Genomic DNA, 19,668 nt, shown 5'->3' with positions numbered 1-19,668 from the left:
TCCCAGGTGCCCGTGTGGGGTTGACTTCTCTATTCTGTTCCCTTGATCTGTCTACTTTCATCTGTATGTGGTGTTGATCGCTGTCTCTCCCCAGCCAGCCTTGAAGCCGGGCAGCGCCCTCCAACTTTGTTCTTCTCCTTCAATATCGTGTTGGCTTTTCTGGGTCTTTTTGGTCTCTTCACATAAACTTTCAAATCAATTTGTTGACATCCACAAAATCACCTGCTGCAATCGTGGTTGGGATTGCACGGACTCTACACATCAAGTTGGGAAGAGCAGGAATCCTGGTAATACAGGGTCTTCCTGTTCATGAACACAGGACATTTCTCCATTTATTTAACTTTTCTTCGAGGTCGTTCATGAGTTTTTGCAGTTTTCCTCATATAGATCTTTGGTGTATTTTGTTATTTTATACATAAGCTTTTTTTTTTTTTTTTTGGTTAATGTAAATGGTATTGTGTTTTGAATCTCAAGTTCTGGGGCACCTGAGTGGCTCAGGTGGTGAAGTGTTTGCCTTCCTTTCGGGCCATGATCCTGGACCCTGGGGTTGAGCCCTGCATCTGGCTCCCTGCAGGGAGCCTGCTTCTTCCCCTGTTTGTACTCTCTCTCTCAAAAAAATAAATAAAATACTTAAATAAAGTATAAAGTAATAAAATACACACAGGCAGAGGGAGGAGCAGGCTCCCTGCGGGGAGCCCGATGTGGGACTCGATCCCAAGACCCCTGGGGTCACGCCCTGAGCCAAAGGGAGATGCTCAACCTCTGAACCTCCCAGGTGCCCCTAAATTTCAAGTTCTAATTATTCATTGCTGATCTATAGGAAAGCAAGTGACTTTGGTGTATTAACTTTATATCCTGCAACTTTGCTGCAATTGCTTATTAGTTCCAGGATGGTTTGTTGTTATTTCGCTGATTCTTTTGGATTTCTTACATAGCTGATCATCTGCAAACAAAGCCCTTTATGCGTGCATCCCTTTAATTTCCCATATGTCTAACTTATTTCCTTTTCTTGTCTTATTGCATTAGCTAATGTGGTTGACTCTTGAACAGCATGTGTTTGAATGGTGCAGGTCCACCTATTTGTGGATTTTTTTTTTTTGATACAGTGCAGTACCCTAAGTGTAGTTTCTCTTCCTTGTGATTCTCTTAACATTTTCTTTTTTCCAGCTTATTTTTAAAAAAGTACATAATTCATATAAAATGTGTCAAAAAATAAAAAAATAAACAATAATAACAAAATATGTGTCAACTGACAGTTTTGTGTTATTGGTGAGGCTTCCCATCACCAGTAGGCTCTTAGCAGCCAGGTTTTGGGGGCAAAAGTTATATAGGGATTTTTGACTATGCAGGGGGTTGCTGCCCTAACCCCTCTGTATTGTTCAAGGGTCAACTGTACTTCCAGTATGACATTGAGGAGTGGTGACAGGCGTTAATCACTAATTAGAAAAAAACAATTTCAAGTGCCACCTCTGACCGTAGCCACTGTACAGCCTGCAGGTGTTCTCTGGGACATCTGCTTCTCAGGCTTGCTTTTTCTGAGCACTGTTTACAACTGCGGGCTTGCTCAAACTTACTGTTCTCTTTCAGGGTTTAATTATCTTCTTTTTCTTTTTTGGGGGAGAGGGCTTAATTATTTTCTACAACAGCTGCCACCAGCTAACATACTAGACATTTTCTGTGTTGTGTCTATTGTCTGCTCCCCTCACCCTTCGCCGGAAGGTAAAGTTCCAAGAGGGCCAATTCTTGTCTCTCGTGTTCACTTCTTTTCCCTTCATGCTTAACTGCTCAACATGTACTGTGTGCTCAATAAATAATTATTAAAATGGGTTAATAAATTATGGCATATGTATAATTCAGATTACATGGGGTTTCGCTTGAAATCTCCTCCTGCTTCCTGACATAATTTCTCTGAGGTGTTTGCTTCACCTGCCTGTTGTTGATGTTTCTCTTCTCTCCTCCTCTCCCTTTTGGAGAATGTATTTCTGCATCCAGCACTAGTTTTCTTGTTATGAAAAAGAGAAAATGCCATCTGAGCTCACACTGGGGGAGAGGAGGGCAGCATGAACGAAGGGCCCTGGTAGCTTCCGAGCAGAGATGAGGCGGGTGAGCTGCTACCCCTGCCCTGTAGGCACTTGTGCTCTCTGGACCAGCAGCACCTGTTGTGAAGCTGGTCACAGGTGACTTAGTGTCCACAAGCATCTGCTGGCCACTCTGCTCAGCGGTGGCAGGGCTGAATGTCCCTTCCAGCAAGGTCATTTCTAGAATCTTCTCAGGGCCAGAGGGTGGTGTCCATCTGGTTCTTCTCTCCCTGGGATGGTTCCTGCTGCCCCGTGTTCATGGCGAGGTACAACCTGAGATGACACCTTGGGTCAACCTCACGAGGACTGTTTGGGCTGCTGGGTTGGACGGCCTTCCCACTGAATGTGAACGAGGAAGAATCACGGCCCCAAAGGCATCCAGGCCCCAATCCCTGAAACCTGTGACCGACACCTTACGTGGCAAGAAGAACTCTGCAGATGTGGTTACATAAAGAATACTGATCGAGATGAGAGATTATCCTGGTGAATGCGTAGTCATAGGTGTCCTCACGGGACAGAGTTAGGAGGGTCGAGGAAAGATGCAACAATGGAAGCAGAGGGGAGACGCCGGGAGCTCCGGAGTGGCTGTTGTGAAAACAGCAAGCTGCTGGCTTGAGGGCAGAGGAAGAAGCCCTGAGCCCAGAACCCAAGCAGCCTCTCAGTGTGCCGACGGTGAAGCCGGTTTGATCTTAAAGCCTCCAGGAGCTCGAGCCTGTAGAGACCTTGGCTTTAGGACCTCAGACCCCCAGAACTATGAGATGTTCTCCGCTGTCTGTGCCGGCCACAGAGATCTCCCACAGGCAGAGCACCAGCCTCCCTCCTGGGGCTGGGACCCAGCTTCCGACCGCTGACACCCCCAGGAGGAGCCAGGCCTCGAGAGCATCTTCATCTGTCAGTACTCACCCGGAGCGCCCAGAGCCTGAACTCCCACTTACGTGAACAGAAGTCAGATCAGCTCCCAGCTCCCCTCCCCCCATCACAGTGTCAACCAGCTTGAGGGGGGTTTTCTGCTTCTGGCAGCTCAGCTAAGTGCTGCCCCCAGCGTGGTCCTAGGGCCCTGCCCGTTCACCTTCCCCTCCTGGGACGACGGGGTCGGGACTGACACCCAAGTTCTGTTTTCAAAAGGGAAGGCAGTGCGATGGCCAATTGCTCCTTCCCGGCAGGTGCCAAGGCAGTGCCCCTGCCCAAGGCTGCGTGCCTCCACCGCACCGGGGGTGGGGGGGTGGGAAGGAGGTCAGCCCACCTCCGGAGCCGAGGCTCCCGAGCGTGGCAAGGGGCACAGGGGGCGGTGTGGCGGCTGCAGCCATGAGCAGGCCCTCGGGGCAGGGGCTCCGGGTACCCAAGGCCGGCGGGCTCCCTGCTGTCGCCGGGCACCGTTTCTGCCCTCCCGACACAACCAGGCAGAGGACAAGTCAGAACTAAAAAAAATATTTCATTTCATTCTGAATAAAAAACGGAACAGACATAACTCTTGGAAATCCTGAAAACAATGTCGTCGCTACGGCAAAATTTCACAGAAATCATCGCACAGGGTGTGGAGACCGGTGCGCCCCACGCAGCTGTGAAGGCTGCCTTGCGGCGAGGGGCGCGGGGTGGCCGCGAGGGCCAGGCACGGTGGTGGCGGTGCCCTGCGAGGCGCCCCGTGTCACCCGGGACCAGGCCCGGGGCCTGGCCCCCAGCCGCCACCTCAGGGCGCAGCCGGGCGGGCGGCCTGGTCACGGGCTCCCCCCGCGGGAGCCCTTCCGGCTGCGCGTGCCCCACATGCCCCGCTTGGAGTGGTAGTGGTGGTAGAAATTCCTCAGTCGGAGCCGTTCCACCTCCAGCCCTGCCTGCAGGACCCTGGGCAGAAAGGGGTGTCAGGAGCCAGGGCGGGGTGGCAGCGCTGCCCCAGAGCCTGTAGGATCTGGGGGGTCAGGGCTCCCACTGCTTTGGGACCTGGTGGCAATGGGGGCCCAGGGGCACCACGGGGGCGGCGCGGTCTGGGGACAGAGTCTGTAGGGCCCTGGAAGTAAGAAGGGGCTTGGGGACTTGGGGTGGAGTCAAAGGGTCTCTCCTCGGGCAGAGACCAAGCAGGAGGACACAGTCCCCGCAGCCGGGAGGATCCCCTGGGCTTCACCCTCCCCACTCAAGGGAAGCTATGGAAGCGTCCTTGGTCTCCCTGAGGGCTGGGGAGGCGCTCACCTGTCCAGGAGCTCCCAGTCCTCGCCCCCCCACTGGTCGCGGAACTCCTCGGTGTTCATGCCTCCGACCCGGTCAAAGTCTGACTTGTAGATCCCGAAGAGGCCGAAGCCATTCACCTCCCAGTAACCTGGGCAGGAAGGTGCCCCTCAGACCCCTGGCCCCGCGAGCCTTCCTCCCCAGCTGCAGGAGTGGGTCTGGGACGGGGTCCCACGTTGGAGCGGCTCCCGGGGGGGCACCCATTTGCGGAGCTCGTGACTAGCGTGCTGGAGAAGGCTCCTGGGGGTCAGGCATGACCCTGGAGGTTCTGGGGGGACCTGGGCACCAGGAGGGGCACCGACAGGCCCAGGCCTGCCTCCGGGGCCTTGATTTTACCCTGGCGCAGGCGGCAGCTCTAGCGCTCTGGGGCCGCCCAAGGCATTACCGTGCGGGTCCCCCGGCGAGCTTCCACAGCCCAGGCGCATGACCACGGGCGCGAAGGCCAGCTTGCCCTCCACACAGTGCTTGCGGATGCTGTCCAGGATGTTGGGCGGGAAGTGGATGTGCAGGTCGCACAGAAAGACGATGCTGCTGGCGTCCTGGAGGTGGAGATCACGGAGATCATGGAGGTCCCGGCACCGTCCCCCTAGGCCCAGCCCTCCCTCGGCTTCCTGCCCTCGCTCCCTCCCACGCACCTCCACGGCGTCCACGCCAGCTTGCAAGCCCGCGGAGCGCTCGAAGTTTCCGGTTCGCCTTAGGTACTGGTACCTGGGGGGGTTGAAGGGGCGAGGAAGAGCGGGCGGGAAGTCACAGGCGCAGCCCCGGCGTGCAGGGGGAACCCCGCGGCCCCCAGGAGGCGGGGGTGCGGGCGCGGTTACCGGGGCAGGTGGGCAGCGCGCAGGGCCCGCTCCACATCCATGTCCTCGCTCTCGAAGTCCACCAGGATGACGCTGAAGTGCGAGTCCCCGGTGCGGGCGTGCAGCGTGGCCATGTCCGCCAGGAACTGTGCCACCCAGCGCGCCTGGTTCTTCACTGGGGGAGACGGGCCTGAGTCCATCCCAAGCGGCCTCTGCTCACCAGAGCTACCCCGTCCTGGAGGCGGCCGCCCCCCCCCCCCCCCCCCCCCCCCCCGCACCTGGGCTCCCTCACCAGCACCCACCCCCGCACCTGGGCTCCCTCACCAGGCCCACCCCCCCACCCCTGGGCTCCCTCACCAGCCCCCCCTCCCGTCACCCACTTGGGCTCCCTCACCAGGACCCCCGCCCCCCGCCCCTGGGCTCCCTCACCAGCCCCCCCCCCCCCCCCCCCCCCCCCCCCCCCCCCCGCACCTGGCACGATGAAGTGCACCGTCACATCCTGGCGCCAGGCCAGGTGCAGCGGCCGGCAGAGCTCGGGGCGGCCATCGGGGCGCGTGGAGGCGACGGGGGCAGGCTCAGGGCTCGGCGCGTCGGGCTCCGCGTCGGACTCGGCGTCTGCGTCCCCGTCCCCAGCGTGCGCCCTGGGCAGCCGCAGGAACACGTACTCCGACAGGCGCCAGCGGCCGCCCCCGCGCTCCTGCAGCTCCAGCTCCAGCAGGAAGCGGCTGCCGCGGGCCGAGTCTCGGCGCTTCTCCACGTTCACGATGCGCAGGAGCGCGAAGCGCCTGGTAAGCCGAGCGGCCTGGGTCAGCGCCCTTGGCCTGGGCACGGGCGGTCCCCCCTCTGCTCGGTGACCCCCCCCCCCAGAGGGCCAGGCTTCCCGGGAGCTGGAGAAGGCAGGCCACGCGGAGCGCCTCCGTCCTGCGGGGGGCAGCCCCGTCCGCCCTCCCCGCCACCGGGCCTCCCCAGTGGATGCGCTCCTCTAGAACGCGCTCAGGGGACTTCAGGGCCCCCAGCGGCCGCAGGACGAGGTCGAGGTCTTCAGGTGGCCTCGGAGGGCCGCAAGCAGATCCTAAGTTGCCCTCCACGTGCCCTTATGTGGGCTGAGCCCCCTTCCTGGCGCCCGCCTCTGCGCGGAGCCTCCAACCGGCTTCCGGCGCTCGCCTGCCGCTCGGAGGCCCTGAGGACGTGCCTGGGCCTGCCCCTGCCCCTGCCCCGCTGAGTGTCCTTTGTCCCCTGCCCTGTCTTCAAGCAGAGGCTGGTCATCCCGGGAAAACGGGCTCCTGCCCTGCTGCTCCCTCCCGCCTGTCCTCCCTGCGCGGGCAGCGCCCCTCACCGTGGCGCCTACCTGTGTGACCCCCGAGGGGTGCCCACCCCTCCTGTCCACCCTGCCCTCCCCGCGAGTTCTCCCCAGCATCATGGACGTTCTGCTGCAGACGCCCTGGGTCTACCCACATCCTTGGTCCTGGGGCCACCCATCTGCCGCTCTCGGGAAGCTGAGGGCCCCCCAGAAGCCCACCCCCGCCCGCCATGCCGTCCGTCCCATCACAGCCTGTCACTCGTGGCTCCTCTGGGCTTCCCATCCTGTTTACTCCTCTCCAAGGAGGGGAGACGCCGTTCTCCAACCCAAACAAGTCGAACCCCTGTCCTGCCCAGAACCTTGTACTGCAAGCAAGAAAGAGGGGTGCTAGGCAGGTTGCTCGAGGCCCACAGCGGGCACCCTGCCTTTGCGTGCCGTGGCTAGCTGGGCAGATCCTGCTCCTCCTTCAGGGCTCACACGGCTCAGAACTTTCCAGGCTCTCCTGGGGGCCCAGACGGGGCCTCCCACTCTCCACAGCACTACCTATGAGGGAGTGGGGGTGGGAGTGGAGACAGGCCTGGAATCTCCCGGCCTGGGGGAGACCAGAGGCAGCAACAGGCAGGAGCGCTGGGTCCTTCCCTGGAGTCTTCCCGCTTGGAAGACCCAGTGGCATGGTGCCAGGAGAGGAGGGAGCCGGGGACTCTGGGCTTGACCTTTGGCTGTGTCTGTCCCTTGAGGACAGACCCGGCTGGCTCAGATTCGTTCTTGGGTTCAGGCCCAAGGTGAGGGTGGGGTCTGGAGGTGCAGGACAGGGGAGCCGGTCCCGGGTGTGTGTGGGGGTCAGGCTTCTAACAGTGGACAGGGAACTTGCACCATAAGCAGCCCCAGAGGAGACAGGCATATAAGACTCTCCCCCAGGGAGCGTGTTCGCCACTCCCGGAGCCCATCACCCCCGGTTTGCAGGCTTCCAGAGACCAGGGCCTGCCCTCCCCTGTGCCCCCTCTCTGCATACCCACAAGGGCCTCCCCTCCCCTGCACCCCCTCGCCCCCTCCCCCTCACCCGCCGTGGCGCGCGTTCAGCCGCTCCATGTACTGAGCCACCACGTCCACGGCCTCGGCCTCGGGCAGCTGCAGGTTCCCCGACACGTTGCAGCGCAGGTCGTTCCAGTCGGAGCGCAGCAGCTCGAAGTCCACGGCGCCCACGCTGAACGTGCGCTGCCAGTCAATGGCGTCCTCGCGCCAGCGGCCCCGCGGGGGCCCCGCCGCCTCGTCGCTGTCCTCCGCGCCCGGGGCCCTGTCCTCGTCCGCCTCCTCCTCCTCCTCCTGCTCGTCCTCCCCAGGCGGCTGCGGCCCGGACACCTGGGACAAGCTCAGGAAGGAAGTCACGGGCTGTGCTTCCGACGACGAGTTCAAGCCCGCGGTGGCCGCGGCGAGGGCGGGCACGCGCGCCTGGGCCTCCCGGCTGCCCTGCGTGGCCTGAGCCCGGGCAGGGGTCCGCGGCTGCACGGCCTGGGGGCGGCCGGTCCTGTGGCCTGGAGGCCGGGGCAGCCGGGGGGGCGCCCGCAGCTGCATGCGGGGGAGCGGCCGGGGGCGGAGGAAGACGCCGGGGAAGGGCGGCCGCGGGGGGCTGCGCGGGCCCAGGGGCGCCAGGGCCCGAGGGGGCGCGCGCGGCCCGGGGCGCACGCGGGTCACGTACACCTTGGGCGGCGCGGGCGCGGCTCGGGGGCGCGGGGCGCGGCCCAGCAGGAGGGGCGGGGGGCGCGCGGCCCAGCTCAGCGCCCGGGAGCGCCTGGGGCTCGGCGGGGTGGGGGCCGTGGTCGAGGGGAGGCGGCCGCCGCGCGGGGGGGACGCCTCCGTGGGCTCCAGACTATCCAGCAGCTCCCCCTCGTCCTCGTCGTCCAGGAGGTCTGCGGGAGGCACGAGTGAGCCGCCGGCCCCGGGGGGGGGGGGGGGGGGGGGTAGGCCGCAGGCTGGGGGCACCGGGGCGCCTGCCTCACCATCGGGGTTGAGAAAGAGGAAGGCCCGGCGCTGCACGTCGTCCTCCTCGTCCTCCTCGCCCTCCTCCTTGTCCATCTTCATGTACTTATAGAACCCGAACCTGCGGGGGGGCGGGGCATCAGCGCGGACCCCGCCCCCCGCCCCGCCAGTGCGCCCCCCACCCTCCCCACCCACCTCTCCAGGTACAGCGGCGACTCCCGGTAGAAGCATTTGTTTTCAGTCTCCATGTGAGTGAGGCGCGTGTGGTCGTTGGGGTAGACGAAGGACAGGTACACCTGCGGGCGGGGCGCAGGGCTCAGGGGACCCCGGGAGGCGGCCTGGGTCCCGGGGGGCTCGCGGGCACTTACAAACTGCAGGCCCTGGTATCTCGCAATGGGAAAGTCCTTGACCACATAGGTGGGGGCGTAGGCGCAGGGCTCCAGCACATTCTCCAGGCTGGAAGGCTCCACCCGGGGTGCTGTGGGGGCGTGGCCACAGCGTGAGTGGCAGGCAGCGCCCTGCCCCACCTCCCAAGCCCCGCCCCCGCGGCTGGGGGGTCCCGGCTCACTGAGGAAGAAGGTGTCTCGGGGGTCTGGGCGCAGCATGTCAGCTCTGGGCTCCTCCTGCGGCAGGTGCCCCCCCACGTGGCTAGCTGGAGACTGGGGCACGTGTGCCACATGGTCCATCTTCAGGGATGATTCATCTGGGGGCACAGAGAGGCACGGGGGACCCCAGGAGTGCCCAGAGACCACTCCTCAGCTCTCCGCACCCGCATCCGCATCCAGAGCCCCCCTCCCCACCGAGGCACTGGGCCCCTCACCTGTGTACAGGGAGATGTGAGCAGAGCCGATGACCTCAAACTTCAGGCCTGGCAAGAAGGCTCGCCACTGGGGGAGGGAGAGAGCAGTCAGGACCAAGGTGTGGGGTGAGGACAGGAACAGCTTCAAAGGAACAGGTCTTCTCTGATGTGGGCATGGGACCTAGTCGGGACAGCCCCTTCAAGGGTGCAGGGAATCTGGAGGGTGGATGGGAGGCAGGTAAGGACCCCCTCCCCTTGCTCCCTCCAGGCCCCTCCTGACGTCCTGGGCACCCCCCTGCGGCCTGCTTCCCCAGTCCTGGGCACCCCCCTGCGGCCTGCTTCCCCATTCTGCAGCCGCGGCTCTCCTGGAGGTCACTGCGGACCCTCCCAGGGCTCGCATACCCCCCCCTCACGAGACCAGGGTCCCCCTCTGTCTCCCAGTCTCCTCCGCAGGCTCTGTCCCTCTGCCCTCCTCCCAGGCTGGACTTCCCAGGAGCTGTTCCAGGGCCTCTTCCCTTCCCAGCTCGTCCTCAGCTTCCACGAGGTCACCCCACTCCGTGCCAGCTGGGCTGGGGTGATGCCTGTCACATATGCTGGACACAGGCGACCTCCCACGGGCTGCGCTGAGCACCCCCATCCCACTCTAGTCATCACCCCATGCGCAGCCCGGTCGGGCCCTCTGTCCTGTGCACCCCTGCCCCCCCTCCTTTCCCACCTCCCTGGTTCAGGGACTGCACAAGACATCCCTCCCCCAGGCTCCAGGGCTGAAGGGGTTTTCCTGGAATGTAAACCCAATAACCACCGTCCTCAGGACAAAGCCAGAGCTGTCCCCACCCCCTACCCCCTGGAGTTCTGGAGGAATGCTGGGTGTTGCCATCCTCTGCCTTCCTGAGATCTGGAATTCACCCCATGCAGCCCGTCCCAAATTCTCTCCTGAAGAGGACATCCCCCCATGAACGTGTCATCTCTCAAGACTACTCAAGCCCCACTTCCTCCACGAAGCCTCTCCAAGCAGGCGGGGGCCGTCCCTGGGGGTCTGCTTTGCCAACTGGACGGGAACACGGTGGTGGGGGGGCGGGAGGGTCCGCACCACTGCCCTTCGGGGACTGCTAGGAGCAGGGAGGGCAGGGGCAGGGAGGCGATGCTCTAGGAGGCCACGGAGGGCAAGTCACACTCACGCCCACTTCCACATGGTCCGAGCCTCGGTCGTCCTGTTTGTGCAGCAGCTCGAAGTAGTACCTCCGGGAGGCCATGAGCCTGGGGACATGAGGAGTCAGGGGGACATGTGGCCACCGTGCCCCAAGAACAGGGAGCCCAGAGATGGGGCGCTCCGGGATGGCCCCCAGCGCTGTCTGGCCAGGACAGGATGAGGGCAGTGGTTTCAGGTGTGCTGTGTGTGCTAACGTGTGCTCACTCATGCGCACGCCCCGCCCAGGCACTCACCGCTTGGGTTTGGACACCTGGGAGCTGAACTTGGTGAATTCTCCAGGTGCCGTCCACTCTGAGCCAGTCTGGGGAGCGATACAGAGGGGGTGGGGGGTGGGGGTTCACCCTCTCCTTGGGGGCACCAGCCTCATCCAGTCCCCGTCCCTCAGAAGCTGGAGGTGACGGAGGCGGCAGGAGGCCCGCTGAAGACAGACGGGCGTGTGGGTGCAGGGCCGGGGCGGGCGCGCTGTGGGGTCCAGGGTACCTTGCCCACGTAGGCCACCAGCTGGGCGCCCGCCGGGCTCTCGTCTGGGCTCAGCCAGAACTCAGAGTTGTCATCTGAAGCCACAGAGAACTGGACGTCTCCTAAGCCACAGGACAAGGACTCAGGGGGGCGTGCGGCCCTTCTGACTCCCTCCCCGGCACACCCCCACCCTCGCACCATCTCTCGCCGGGTGGATGAAGCCGAAAATCCGTAGTCCGTAGTTCTTCCACTTGGGGGACACGGCCAACTTCTTGACGGTGGTGCGGGTCTAGGGGCAGGGGCCTGTGACGTCAAAGCACCCGCACGCCCTCCGCACCCCGCATGCCCTCCCCACAAGGGGGCGCGCCCTGCCCCCAGCACTCACGTGGGGGAAGAGCGGGAAGTGCAGGTTCCTCCTCAGATGGCCCACGGCGCCTCCACACCAGTCCTCAAAGACGTGCAGGTTCGCCTGCCCCTTGTACTGAGGGGCGGGAGGGGGCCTTACCTTGGGCAAAGTCCCCCCCAGCGTGCCCCCGCAGCCCCGCAAGCCAAGCAGCGCTCACCTCTTCCCACCACGGGGGCACCTGACGAGTGAGGTTCACGGGGGGCGGCTTTCTGGCCCCCGCAGGGAACGGCAGGTTTGGGTCCCGGCCTTCAGGCTCCAGGAGAGAAAAGGCACCGGGGTCAACGGGGTCAACGCTGAGACACGGAGGGCAGGGAGGGGTCACACAAGCACACACAGCCCGACACAAACCGCACAAGGACTGCCCTGCACGCCACCAGCTGGAAAGCCCCAAGTCCACCGTCCCCCAGGTGACACGTCCCGACGGCCCTGTCACGCCTGCCAGCCGCACCCTGGGCCAGCCCGCGAGGCACCACCTGCGTCCGCACGGATGGAACTCGGGCCAGGCCACGCGGGTGCCAGCCAGCCGCACCCCTGCATCCACACACCGGCCCCTGCGTGGCCTCGGGGCCTGGGCACGGCGCAGCATGTTCTTGCCCGCGGCCCCGCTCACCACCTGCTCCTCCTCTCGGCTTTCGCTGGAGTCCTCCGCCCTGTGCGTGGACAGCGCAGCGCGGACGCCCCTGCCCTCGGTCACTCCGCTCAGCTTCTCACCGTCTGTGGGCAGCACGTGGGGCATCATGGGGCACAGCCCCCGCTGCCGGGGTCCGCCGGGGGCACTGGCGCCTCCCGCTGCGGCCCCTCCGCGTCAGCTGCTCCCGGTACCCACCGCCCCGTTGCTGTGCAGTTGCTCCCTGCCGGGCCCCCTCCACACCTCTGCGGGCAGGCAGCCCCCGTCAAGCCCACGCCAGGTCCACAGGTCCACACTCACCTGGCCGCCCCACCGGGCTGTGTCCCCAGCAAGGCCCCCAGCTCTACCGCGCTGCACCCTCAGCTCTTGTCCCTCATGGGGTTTTGTGCTCCCCTGCCCCCCCCCCCCACCGTGTGCCAAGGGTCAGTGCCGGGCCTTGCTGTTGGGACAGCCGGCGCTTGTGCCATAAGGTGAGGCCGGGCCCGGCTCATGGCACAGGTGCCACGGGCCGCCCTTGAGTGGGGGTTCGGGACCAAAGGAGCCCTGACCAGTCTGGACAGAAGGGGGTTGCACACGCTGGTCTGGCTGTGGAGGCCTGGGCCATCGGGACTCTGGAGGGAGACTGTCCCCCGGGGGACCCCTTCCTAGGTCTGTCTGTGTACCCCCCACGCCCTAGCCTGCAGCAGACCACGTCCAGGCCCCCAACTCCCTCAGATTCCTGGACCTCTTGCCCGAGCTGTGGACCTGAACGTCCCGTGCTGTCCCCTGGGTGGTGGGGGTGGGTGCCACACCCCGGGACCTGAGGCTCTGAAGGGAGGCTTTACTGTACCCCACCTCTGCCTCTCCTGGTGTTCCCACCCAGGGCTCCCCCATCCAGGAGCCCAGCCTCTGCTCCAGGGCAAGCCTGGTTTCAACCCCCCTGGCCTTCCTTCGAGCCAGCCCCGGGAGCTGAATTCCTGTGTGGACACATGGCCTGAGCCCCCTCTCCGGGACAGGGCAGCTGCCCTTGGTCTCTGGCCTGTGGGTGCCCGTGGTGCCTGCCCACCTGCTCTTCCTGGGTTCCTCCCTCGCCGCCCTCTGTCCAGCTGGGAGATGAGCCCCTAAGAGGCTCAGGGCCAAATCCCCACAGCCTGGCCCCGATGCTCCCTGCCCACCAAGCTCAGTCCATGGGTATTAGGGGCCTTCGGCAGTGCGGTCCCAGCCCAGGCTGCCGCCACCGTCCTGCAGGGACACAGGGCCACCTGCCACACAGGCGCCCTGCGGGACACCAGGGAAGTAGCCCCCCTGCCCCTCTCCGACGCTGCCTCCCAGTTGTCAGTGAACATAGCACTGACCCCAACACTTGAAAAGGCCCCGGGCACGTCTAGCTGCTCGGCTTCTCACAAGCCCTGCCCCCGGGGGAGCCCAAGGCTGGCCCGAGGTGGGGCTGGCCAGAGCCGAGACCCGAGGGCGCCGGCTGTTCCTGGAAGGTGCCACGTGGGAGTCTGACCTTCCAGGACCCGGAGCGGCTCCTGCTCACCCAGGAGCAGCAAGGGCAGTCTGGCCAGTGTCCCAGCCTCTCTGCTGGGGGAGCTGAGGGCAGACAGGGACTCAGAAATGGGGTTCCCACACCCCCACCCCCTCCCGGTTGCTGAGCTAGACTCCCCAGCTGCTCAGGAAGTCAAGTTGGGGAGGACTGTGGTCGCTTGAGAAGCCACAGAGGTGGCTGGGGAAGGGAGGCCGGTCTTGTTCTGTGTCACTGGGTCACGCTCTGGGGTCTTGCCTTGTTTGCTGATAGCTGGGGGAGGGGGGCCTCTTTTAGGGACTCAGCCTCTCAAGAGTGTGGTGGCTGTGAGGTGTGTAGACTCAGGGGGTTGGGACAAGCTCCAAGCTCTGGGCCTGGAAGATCTGGGGGGCCCGATGTCTAGGCACAGGAGAGGTGGCCGTGGCTTCGGCAGCTGGGAGGCAGGAGTGGGAACAGGAAGGCTTGGACTCCTGGGTGGAGAGCGCCCTGCTGCTGTGAGCCACGGTCATGGGCCTGAGTCTTTAGGAAGCAAGACTCTGTCTCCCTGCCTCCCATCACAAGGACACACAGCACCCTGCCTCCTTAAGGGTCGGGGCAGTCTGCCCCGGGATGTGTGTGGGGGGTCACGCCTGCCCCGAGGTCCTTCCCTCTCCTGTCCCCCCCACCCCGCCCAGGTTCCAGGCTCTCTGCTTCTCCTCTCCCCACCGGCTTTTCAGTCCCGTTCCTCCAGGTGTGTCACCACCTTCAAGAGGCCATCGCATCCCTGGAGGCATCCCCTGAACTGCAGGAGCCCAGGAGCCCGACCCTCCCCTGCTGTCTCTCCCAACACTCCCCAGGGCCTGACTTGTTTTGTGGGTTCACTGTCCCCACTGGAGTGTGAGCTGGAGGAGCCTGGGAAAGTTCACTCCAGGCAGTTGAGGGGTCCCCAGGCTGGATCCCCCTTTCCCTGCTTCCCCTCCGCACAAAAGCATCTCAGGCCCCTGTGAGAGGTTTGCCTGGGGCATCCCGGCCAGGACGGCCCTACAGCGCCAGTCAGCTCCCTCCAAGCCCCTCCCCACCCACCCGGCCCTCTCCCGGGCAGATGGGTAGACTGAGGCTCCGCTAAGGGGGCGAGGGGCGGACCTGCCAGGCCTTCTCGAAAATCCCAGCCTGCGGGGCCTGGGGGCGGGGCCTCCCAGAGCCCTCGGGAAACCCCGTCGCTCCTGGCTCCGGGTCGGATGCCCGAGTCTGCCTAGGTGGGGGGACGCTCCCCGGGAGGGTCGCGCGCGTCACTGCTGACGTCACTGGGCTCCTGGCCCGGCCGAGCCGCGCCCCCCGCCCCCCCCGGCGCCCCCTCCCTACCTCGCCCGTAGCCCAGCCGCTGGCGCAGCGCGCGGCCCTGGCGCACCAGGCTCAGGTGCACGTACGTGAGCCACGCGGCGCAGGTGAGCAGCAGCAGCAGCAGCAGCAGCTTGATCTGCTTGCGGACCTTCTTCACCGGGAACCACGGCATCGCGCCGTCCCCGCCCCGCCTCGGGCGTGCTCAGCGGCGCCGCTGCGGCCCCCGGTTCCCGCGCGCCCCGCGCCGCGGCTCCCGGCCCCGCATGGCCCTTTGTCCGCCGCCCGCGGCCACTCGGCGCGGCCGCGACCCCGGGCTGCCCTCGGCCGCGGGCCCGGGGTGGGCGGCGGAGCGGCTCCGGCGGTGCCCCCGCCCGGCCCCGCCCGGCCGCTTGGCTCCACGCTCCTGGGGGCCGCGGCGGGACCGAGCAGCATCCACGCTGCGGTGCTACCCACCGTGAAACGGGCCCGGCCGCCGCGCGGCGCCAGCCAACCGGGGCCCGGGCAGCCCGCGGGGAGCCAATCCGCGGCGCGGGGGGCGGGGCCGCCGGGGTAGGGTGTGCCCGCCGCTCGTCTCCACGCAACGCGCGCGCATCCACCTGGGCGCGCGGCGCGGGGGCGCGGGGGGCGCGGGGGCGCGGGGACCTGGGGGTCCGGGGGCGCGGGGGTGCAGGGGGGCGGGGGCGCGGGGGTCTGGGGGTCCTGGGGCGCAGGGGTCTGGGGGCGCGGGGGCGCGGGGACCCGGGGGCACAGGGTCCGGGGGCGCAGGGGGTCGGGGGCGCGGGGGCGTAGGGGTCGGGGGTGCGCGGGGGGTCCGGGGGCGCAGGGGAGCGCAGGGGAGCGCAGGGGGGCGGGGCCCCGGGGGGCGCGGGGGCGCGGGGACTCGAGGGTGCAGGGGCGCGGGAGTCCGGGGGCGCGGGGACCCGGGGACCCAGGGGCGGAGGCCAGGGGTGCAGGGGGTCGGGCGTGGGGACGGGAGGGGCAGAGGACCGGACCTGGTGGCTGGCCGTGGGTGCAGAGTCCCCCCAGGGGCACGCGGGGGAAGTGGAGCTGCAGAGGCCTGGGGGAGCGGGCATGTGGGGATGGAAGCACTGGTTATGGGGTGGGGACACAGGGAGCAGAGGACTCCAGAGAGGAAGCAGGGGACACCAGGGCCTCAGGGGATGGGGGGAAAGCTGGCCGAAGGCTGCAGCCTGGTCTTGGAGTCGAAGCAAGGCTCTGGAAAATAGAGCAACCCCGAAGGACTGGGGCTCAAAGGGCTGGAAAGGGGAAGGGAGTTTTGGGGAGACACAGGTGGTAGGTGATGGTGGTGGGTGAGTGGGCAGGAGAGGTGGGGGGCTTGCGAGGGAGTGAGAAATGGGAGGCTCTCAGAAGCACATGGCTTCATCCTGGGGGGCCAGGCCTTTCCTGGCCCAGGTGGATGGGCAGCAGAGGGCAAGGGGGTGGCCTCCAGTGACAGCGGAGTCGAGGTGGAGAGCAGCTGTGCAGGTGGCCGGGCAGGACGCAAGGGGGGTGCACAGCAAATCTCTTCCACTTCCACTTGGGACGTGAGGGCTGGGCTCTGGGGTGCGGCTGCCGCAGGGCTGGGGGTGGGAGGCCCTGTGGGTGGATGATGGGCTTTGCCCCTTCCTCCCTCTGTCCCCACCAGCCGCCAGCCTCAACCTTCTCCCTTTATTGCTTCCTCTGTGTGTCCCAGCTTCACGTCACTGCGAACCACAGCAGCCCAGCGTGAGTGCTGTGAGGCAGCTGCTGGTGTCCGTGGATTCTGTGGGTCAGGGTGTTAGGGCCCCACAGCCTGTCCCTGCTTTATGATGTGGTCGGCCTCAGGGGGAAGGAATAGATGCCGCCGTGACCCTGCCGTGACCCTGCCGGCAGAGCCGGGGCGGCTGCATTCTTGTGAGGTGCTCAAACCGCAGGTCACCCAGGGCGCCCGCATGCGGCCTCTGGAGCCCCGAGGGCAAAGCGCCTGTTGGGTCCCCGCCCGCCGGTTATGCCACAGGCTGTCACGCGCCACCCAGGTTTCGGAGGAGGGATGTGGACCCCACTGCGTCCTGGACACATTGTGCAGGAGGTTGCAGTCTGGCTGTGACATGCTGCACTGTTCTTGTGTCCTTCCCTGTTAGCTGCAGGACCTAGAATCAAGCAGACCACATCCCACCGTCCCGGCATCCTGTCCCCGATGCTGTGGATGATGCTGCCCTTCAAACCTCGTCACCCCCCGCCCTGTTCCTGTCCTGCCCTCTTCCAGTCCACTTTTCAGATTTATCTGCACACATTAAACAGACCAAATCGCCCATGTTGTGAACATCAGCATCAGTGAGCTACGTTTCTCGGCTCTTCTCCAAACCGCGTGTGTCCATGCCCACTGGCAGGCGAGCGGCCTTCGGGAGGCAGCAGGGCCGCGGCGCGGGTGCTGTTGCTCGCATGGGGCCGGCCAGGGCTGCAGGGACGGATGCATGCGGCCTGGACCATGAGGCGGCCTGGACCGACCGCAGAACCTGCTGGCGCCCGGGCTTTGCCGGCCGAGGCGCTGCAATAGCTCGGCCAGGTGAGGCAGCTTGTGTCCCAGGAAGCAAGGTGGACCGGTCACCTGTCTGCTTCTTGGTACAAGGGACTGGAGGCAGCCACTTGCTCTCCAGGAAGGAACGTCCAGGCGCTGCCAGGCTGCTGGGCCCCGACATGTTTCAGAGGCCGAAAGCCCTGCACTTGATATGGAATTTATTTTTCACTGTCTGGCACACACGTGAGGGGCAGAGGACAGTTGCTTTCTGCTCCGCGCTTCAGTCCGTGTGACGTCACCTGTGTAACGGGCCAGCGTGAGGTCCGTGGAGAGGAAAAGCCGTCCAGGTCCCCAGGGGCAGCCCTGGGTAGTGAAACCGGGGCAGGAGCAGCGGATGCTTGGAGGCCCCGCCTGGCCAGGCTCACGGTGCACTGTTGGCCTCCAATAGGAAGGGGGGAGTCGCCACCCCGCTTGTTTCCCGTTCTCCTCAGTGGCACTGATCTCTGCACTCGCCCTGCAGGTGCCTCACTGCTCTTGCTGGATGACTTTCCCCGGTAGGGGCGGTTCTGAGGTTGCAGTGGCCTTCCCCCCATAACCACCCCCATCCCAGGGGCCAGGAAACCAGCGTGGGCTTCTGCTAGCCGCCAGTTATGTATTCGGCAATGGGGTGCTAGCCAGGTAGGGTCAGGGACCCTCTGGACCCACGGTGAGATGGACGTGACCAGAGCACCATGGGTCACCTACCCTCTGGAAGCCTCTGCCCTCACTGGTGCTCACGGGGCCATTATGGGTCTCAGGAATCAACGTCGGCTCAGAGCCAGTGTCCCCGAAAAGCCTGGGATTTCTTCTTTCCCATCACAGCCCCGTGGTAAGTGGCTCCGCATCCGGGGGCTTGGGGTCTGTGCACTGGCATAAACCCGGGAGTTGGTGGGAGCCCAGGGCTTTGGATCACAGCGATTCAAGTACAACCTTTCGTGTGGACCGGATGCTGGCATCCCCTAGGTCCATGTGTTGAAGCCCTAATCCCCAGTGTGACGGCGTTTGGAGATGGGATTGGGGGAGGTGGTTAGGATCAGAGGAGGTCGTGACGGGGGAGCTTTGGCCTTAGGGGATCATGTGCTAATAGGAAGAGATGGAAGGCTCCTCGCTCTCCCTCCACGCACACGCACACGCACCTAGGAGAGGCCGTGTGTGGCGAGGTGCTGGCACCCGACAGCGTGGAGCCCGACAGCTCGCGCCAGAACCCCAGCGCCGGCACCCCGGCCGGGGACATCCAGCCTCCGGAACGGAGCAAACACCCCTGTCACCAGGTGCCGTGGCCCATGGCATTTCATTCGCTTGTACTTCCCGTGTCATGTCGAGAGCTTTTCTGCTTCTACCATCAAGGGACACTCAGCCCCAGGGTTTCCAGGATTTCTGCAGGTCAAGCATCCGGGCTGTGCGTTGGCCCCACAGTGACCGCACCCCCGGTCTCTGGGGCTTGGGGGTGCCCTTGGCCCTGCCACACCAATGTCCTCAGAAACCCCATCTCGGGCAGTGGTTCCCGAGGTGCCTCCTGGCCCACAGAGCTCCTCGGGGAAGCTCCCCTCTCTCTGCGGTGGAAAGGAGGAGGGTCCTCTGGGTCACCCCAGGGGCGCAGCTAGGAGGGAAGAGCAGATACAAACGACCACTCATGCGGCATTAAACAGAATACTTTACTTCTTTAACAATTTTAGGTTTACAGAAATAGTGAGCGGGTGTCAGCACAGAGTCCCCATAGGCTGCCAATCCCAGTTTCCCTGTTAATATCGTGCATCAGTGGGGTCCATTTCTCACAATTAATGACCCAATATTGATGCATCATTATTAACTGAAGTCCACACTCTATTCGGATTTCCTCAGTTTCCCCCTAATGTCCTCTTCCTATTCCAAGACCTCACCCAGGACCCCACATGACGTTCAGTCCTCGTGTCTCCCGAGGTCCCTCTGGGCTGTGACAGCTTCTCATGCTTTCGGGTTTTGATGACCTTGTCAGTCTGGAGGAGGCCGGGTCGGGTATGCTGTAGGAGGTTGCGGTATTGCAATGTGTCGGCGGTTTTTCTCCCCATTAGGCTGGGTTTGTGGGGTTTGGGAGGATGTGCGCAGAAGCCAAGTGCCACTTGCATCACATCGTGTCACAGGTGTGCACGTCGCCGTGACTCAGCAAGTGGTGCCGCCCTGGATGGCCTGGCTGTGCGTGCTCGTCGGGGCCTCTTGCGTGACGCTGCTCACCGCCCCCTCTTCCATCCCGTGCTCTTTGGGAGGAGGGCCCTCTGCGCAGCCCGCGCTAAAGGGCTGCTGGGCAGTGCCTCCCCCTCTGCGTAGCCACACGCTTCAGTGGGAGGTTTGTCTCTTCCCTCCCACTTAATGTGTTCCACCATTTATTGACATCAGCGTGGACTCGTGGATGCTTATTTTATACTTTGGTTTATAATGCAACACCACTTTTTTAAAAAAA

The 19,668-nt window shown here is 64.4% G+C and overlaps 2 protein-coding genes across 3 annotated transcripts; both read right to left on the bottom strand.

Annotated features, from left to right (window-relative positions):
• Positions 1–3,490: 3,490 nt before the first annotated feature.
• Positions 3,491–15,170, bottom strand: B4GALNT4 (beta-1,4-N-acetyl-galactosaminyltransferase 4). Of its 2 annotated transcripts, none has more exons than XM_025452615.3 (20): positions 14,717–15,170; positions 11,854–11,957; positions 11,401–11,496; positions 11,223–11,318; positions 11,036–11,126; positions 10,859–10,959; positions 10,612–10,679; positions 10,347–10,425; positions 9,190–9,256; positions 8,938–9,072; positions 8,738–8,847; positions 8,565–8,665; positions 8,390–8,490; positions 7,453–8,299; positions 5,564–5,877; positions 5,114–5,267; positions 4,931–5,003; positions 4,681–4,834; positions 4,260–4,386; positions 3,491–3,917 (listed from the first exon to the last, which is right to left on the bottom strand). In XM_025452615.3, the coding sequence occupies exons 1-20, from the start codon at positions 14,865–14,867 to the stop codon at positions 3,794–3,796; spliced, it is 3,093 nt and encodes a 1,030-aa protein (XP_025308400.3). In that variant the 5' UTR covers positions 14,868–15,170; the 3' UTR covers positions 3,491–3,793. The 2 variants fall into 2 exon arrangements, with proteins under 2 accessions (XP_025308400.3, XP_048952539.1); XM_049096582.1 differs by having other exon boundaries at positions 11,857–11,957.
• On the bottom strand, positions 14,898–15,768 carry LOC125752888 (uncharacterized). The gene is made up of 2 exons (XM_049096288.1): positions 15,187–15,768; positions 14,898–15,098 (listed from the first exon to the last, which is right to left on the bottom strand). Exons 1-2 carry the CDS (start codon positions 15,766–15,768, stop codon positions 14,898–14,900), a joined length of 783 nt encoding a protein of 260 aa, XP_048952245.1.
• Positions 15,769–19,668: the final 3,900 nt, after the last annotated feature.

Source organism: Canis lupus, chromosome 18 (assembly GCF_003254725.2).
Source record: "Canis lupus dingo isolate Sandy chromosome 18, ASM325472v2, whole genome shotgun sequence".
In the NCBI taxonomy this organism is placed as follows: Eukaryota; Metazoa; Chordata; class Mammalia; order Carnivora; family Canidae; genus Canis; species Canis lupus.
Note: the sequence above shows the minus strand (reverse complement) of the source record. Positions and strands in the feature narration are given on the sequence as shown.

What these genes read in the sequence shown, in the direction of transcription:
- LOC125752888 (XM_049096288.1), bottom strand. Translation starts at nt 15,768, where the DNA reads ATGCCCGCTCCCCCAGGCCTCTGCAGCTCCACTTCCCCCGCGTGCCCC. An exon ending in CGCGGGCTGCCCGGGCCCCG is followed by an intron (nt 15,099 to 15,186) that starts GTTGGCTGGCGC and finishes CGCGGCCCCCAG; the next exon opens with GAGCGTGGAGCCAAGCGGCC.
- B4GALNT4 (XM_025452615.3), bottom strand. Translation starts at nt 14,867, where the DNA reads ATGCCGTGGTTCCCGGTGAAGAAGGTCCGCAAGCAGATCAAGCTGCTG. An exon ending in CGGACCATGTGGAAGTGGGC is followed by an intron (nt 9,257 to 10,346) that starts GTGAGTGTGACT and finishes TCCCTCCCCCAG; the next exon opens with TGGCGAGCCTTCTTGCCAGG. An exon ending in CTGAACGCGCGCCACGGCGG is followed by an intron (nt 5,878 to 7,452) that starts GTGAGGGGGAGG and finishes TCGGCTTACCAG; the next exon opens with GCGCTTCGCGCTCCTGCGCA.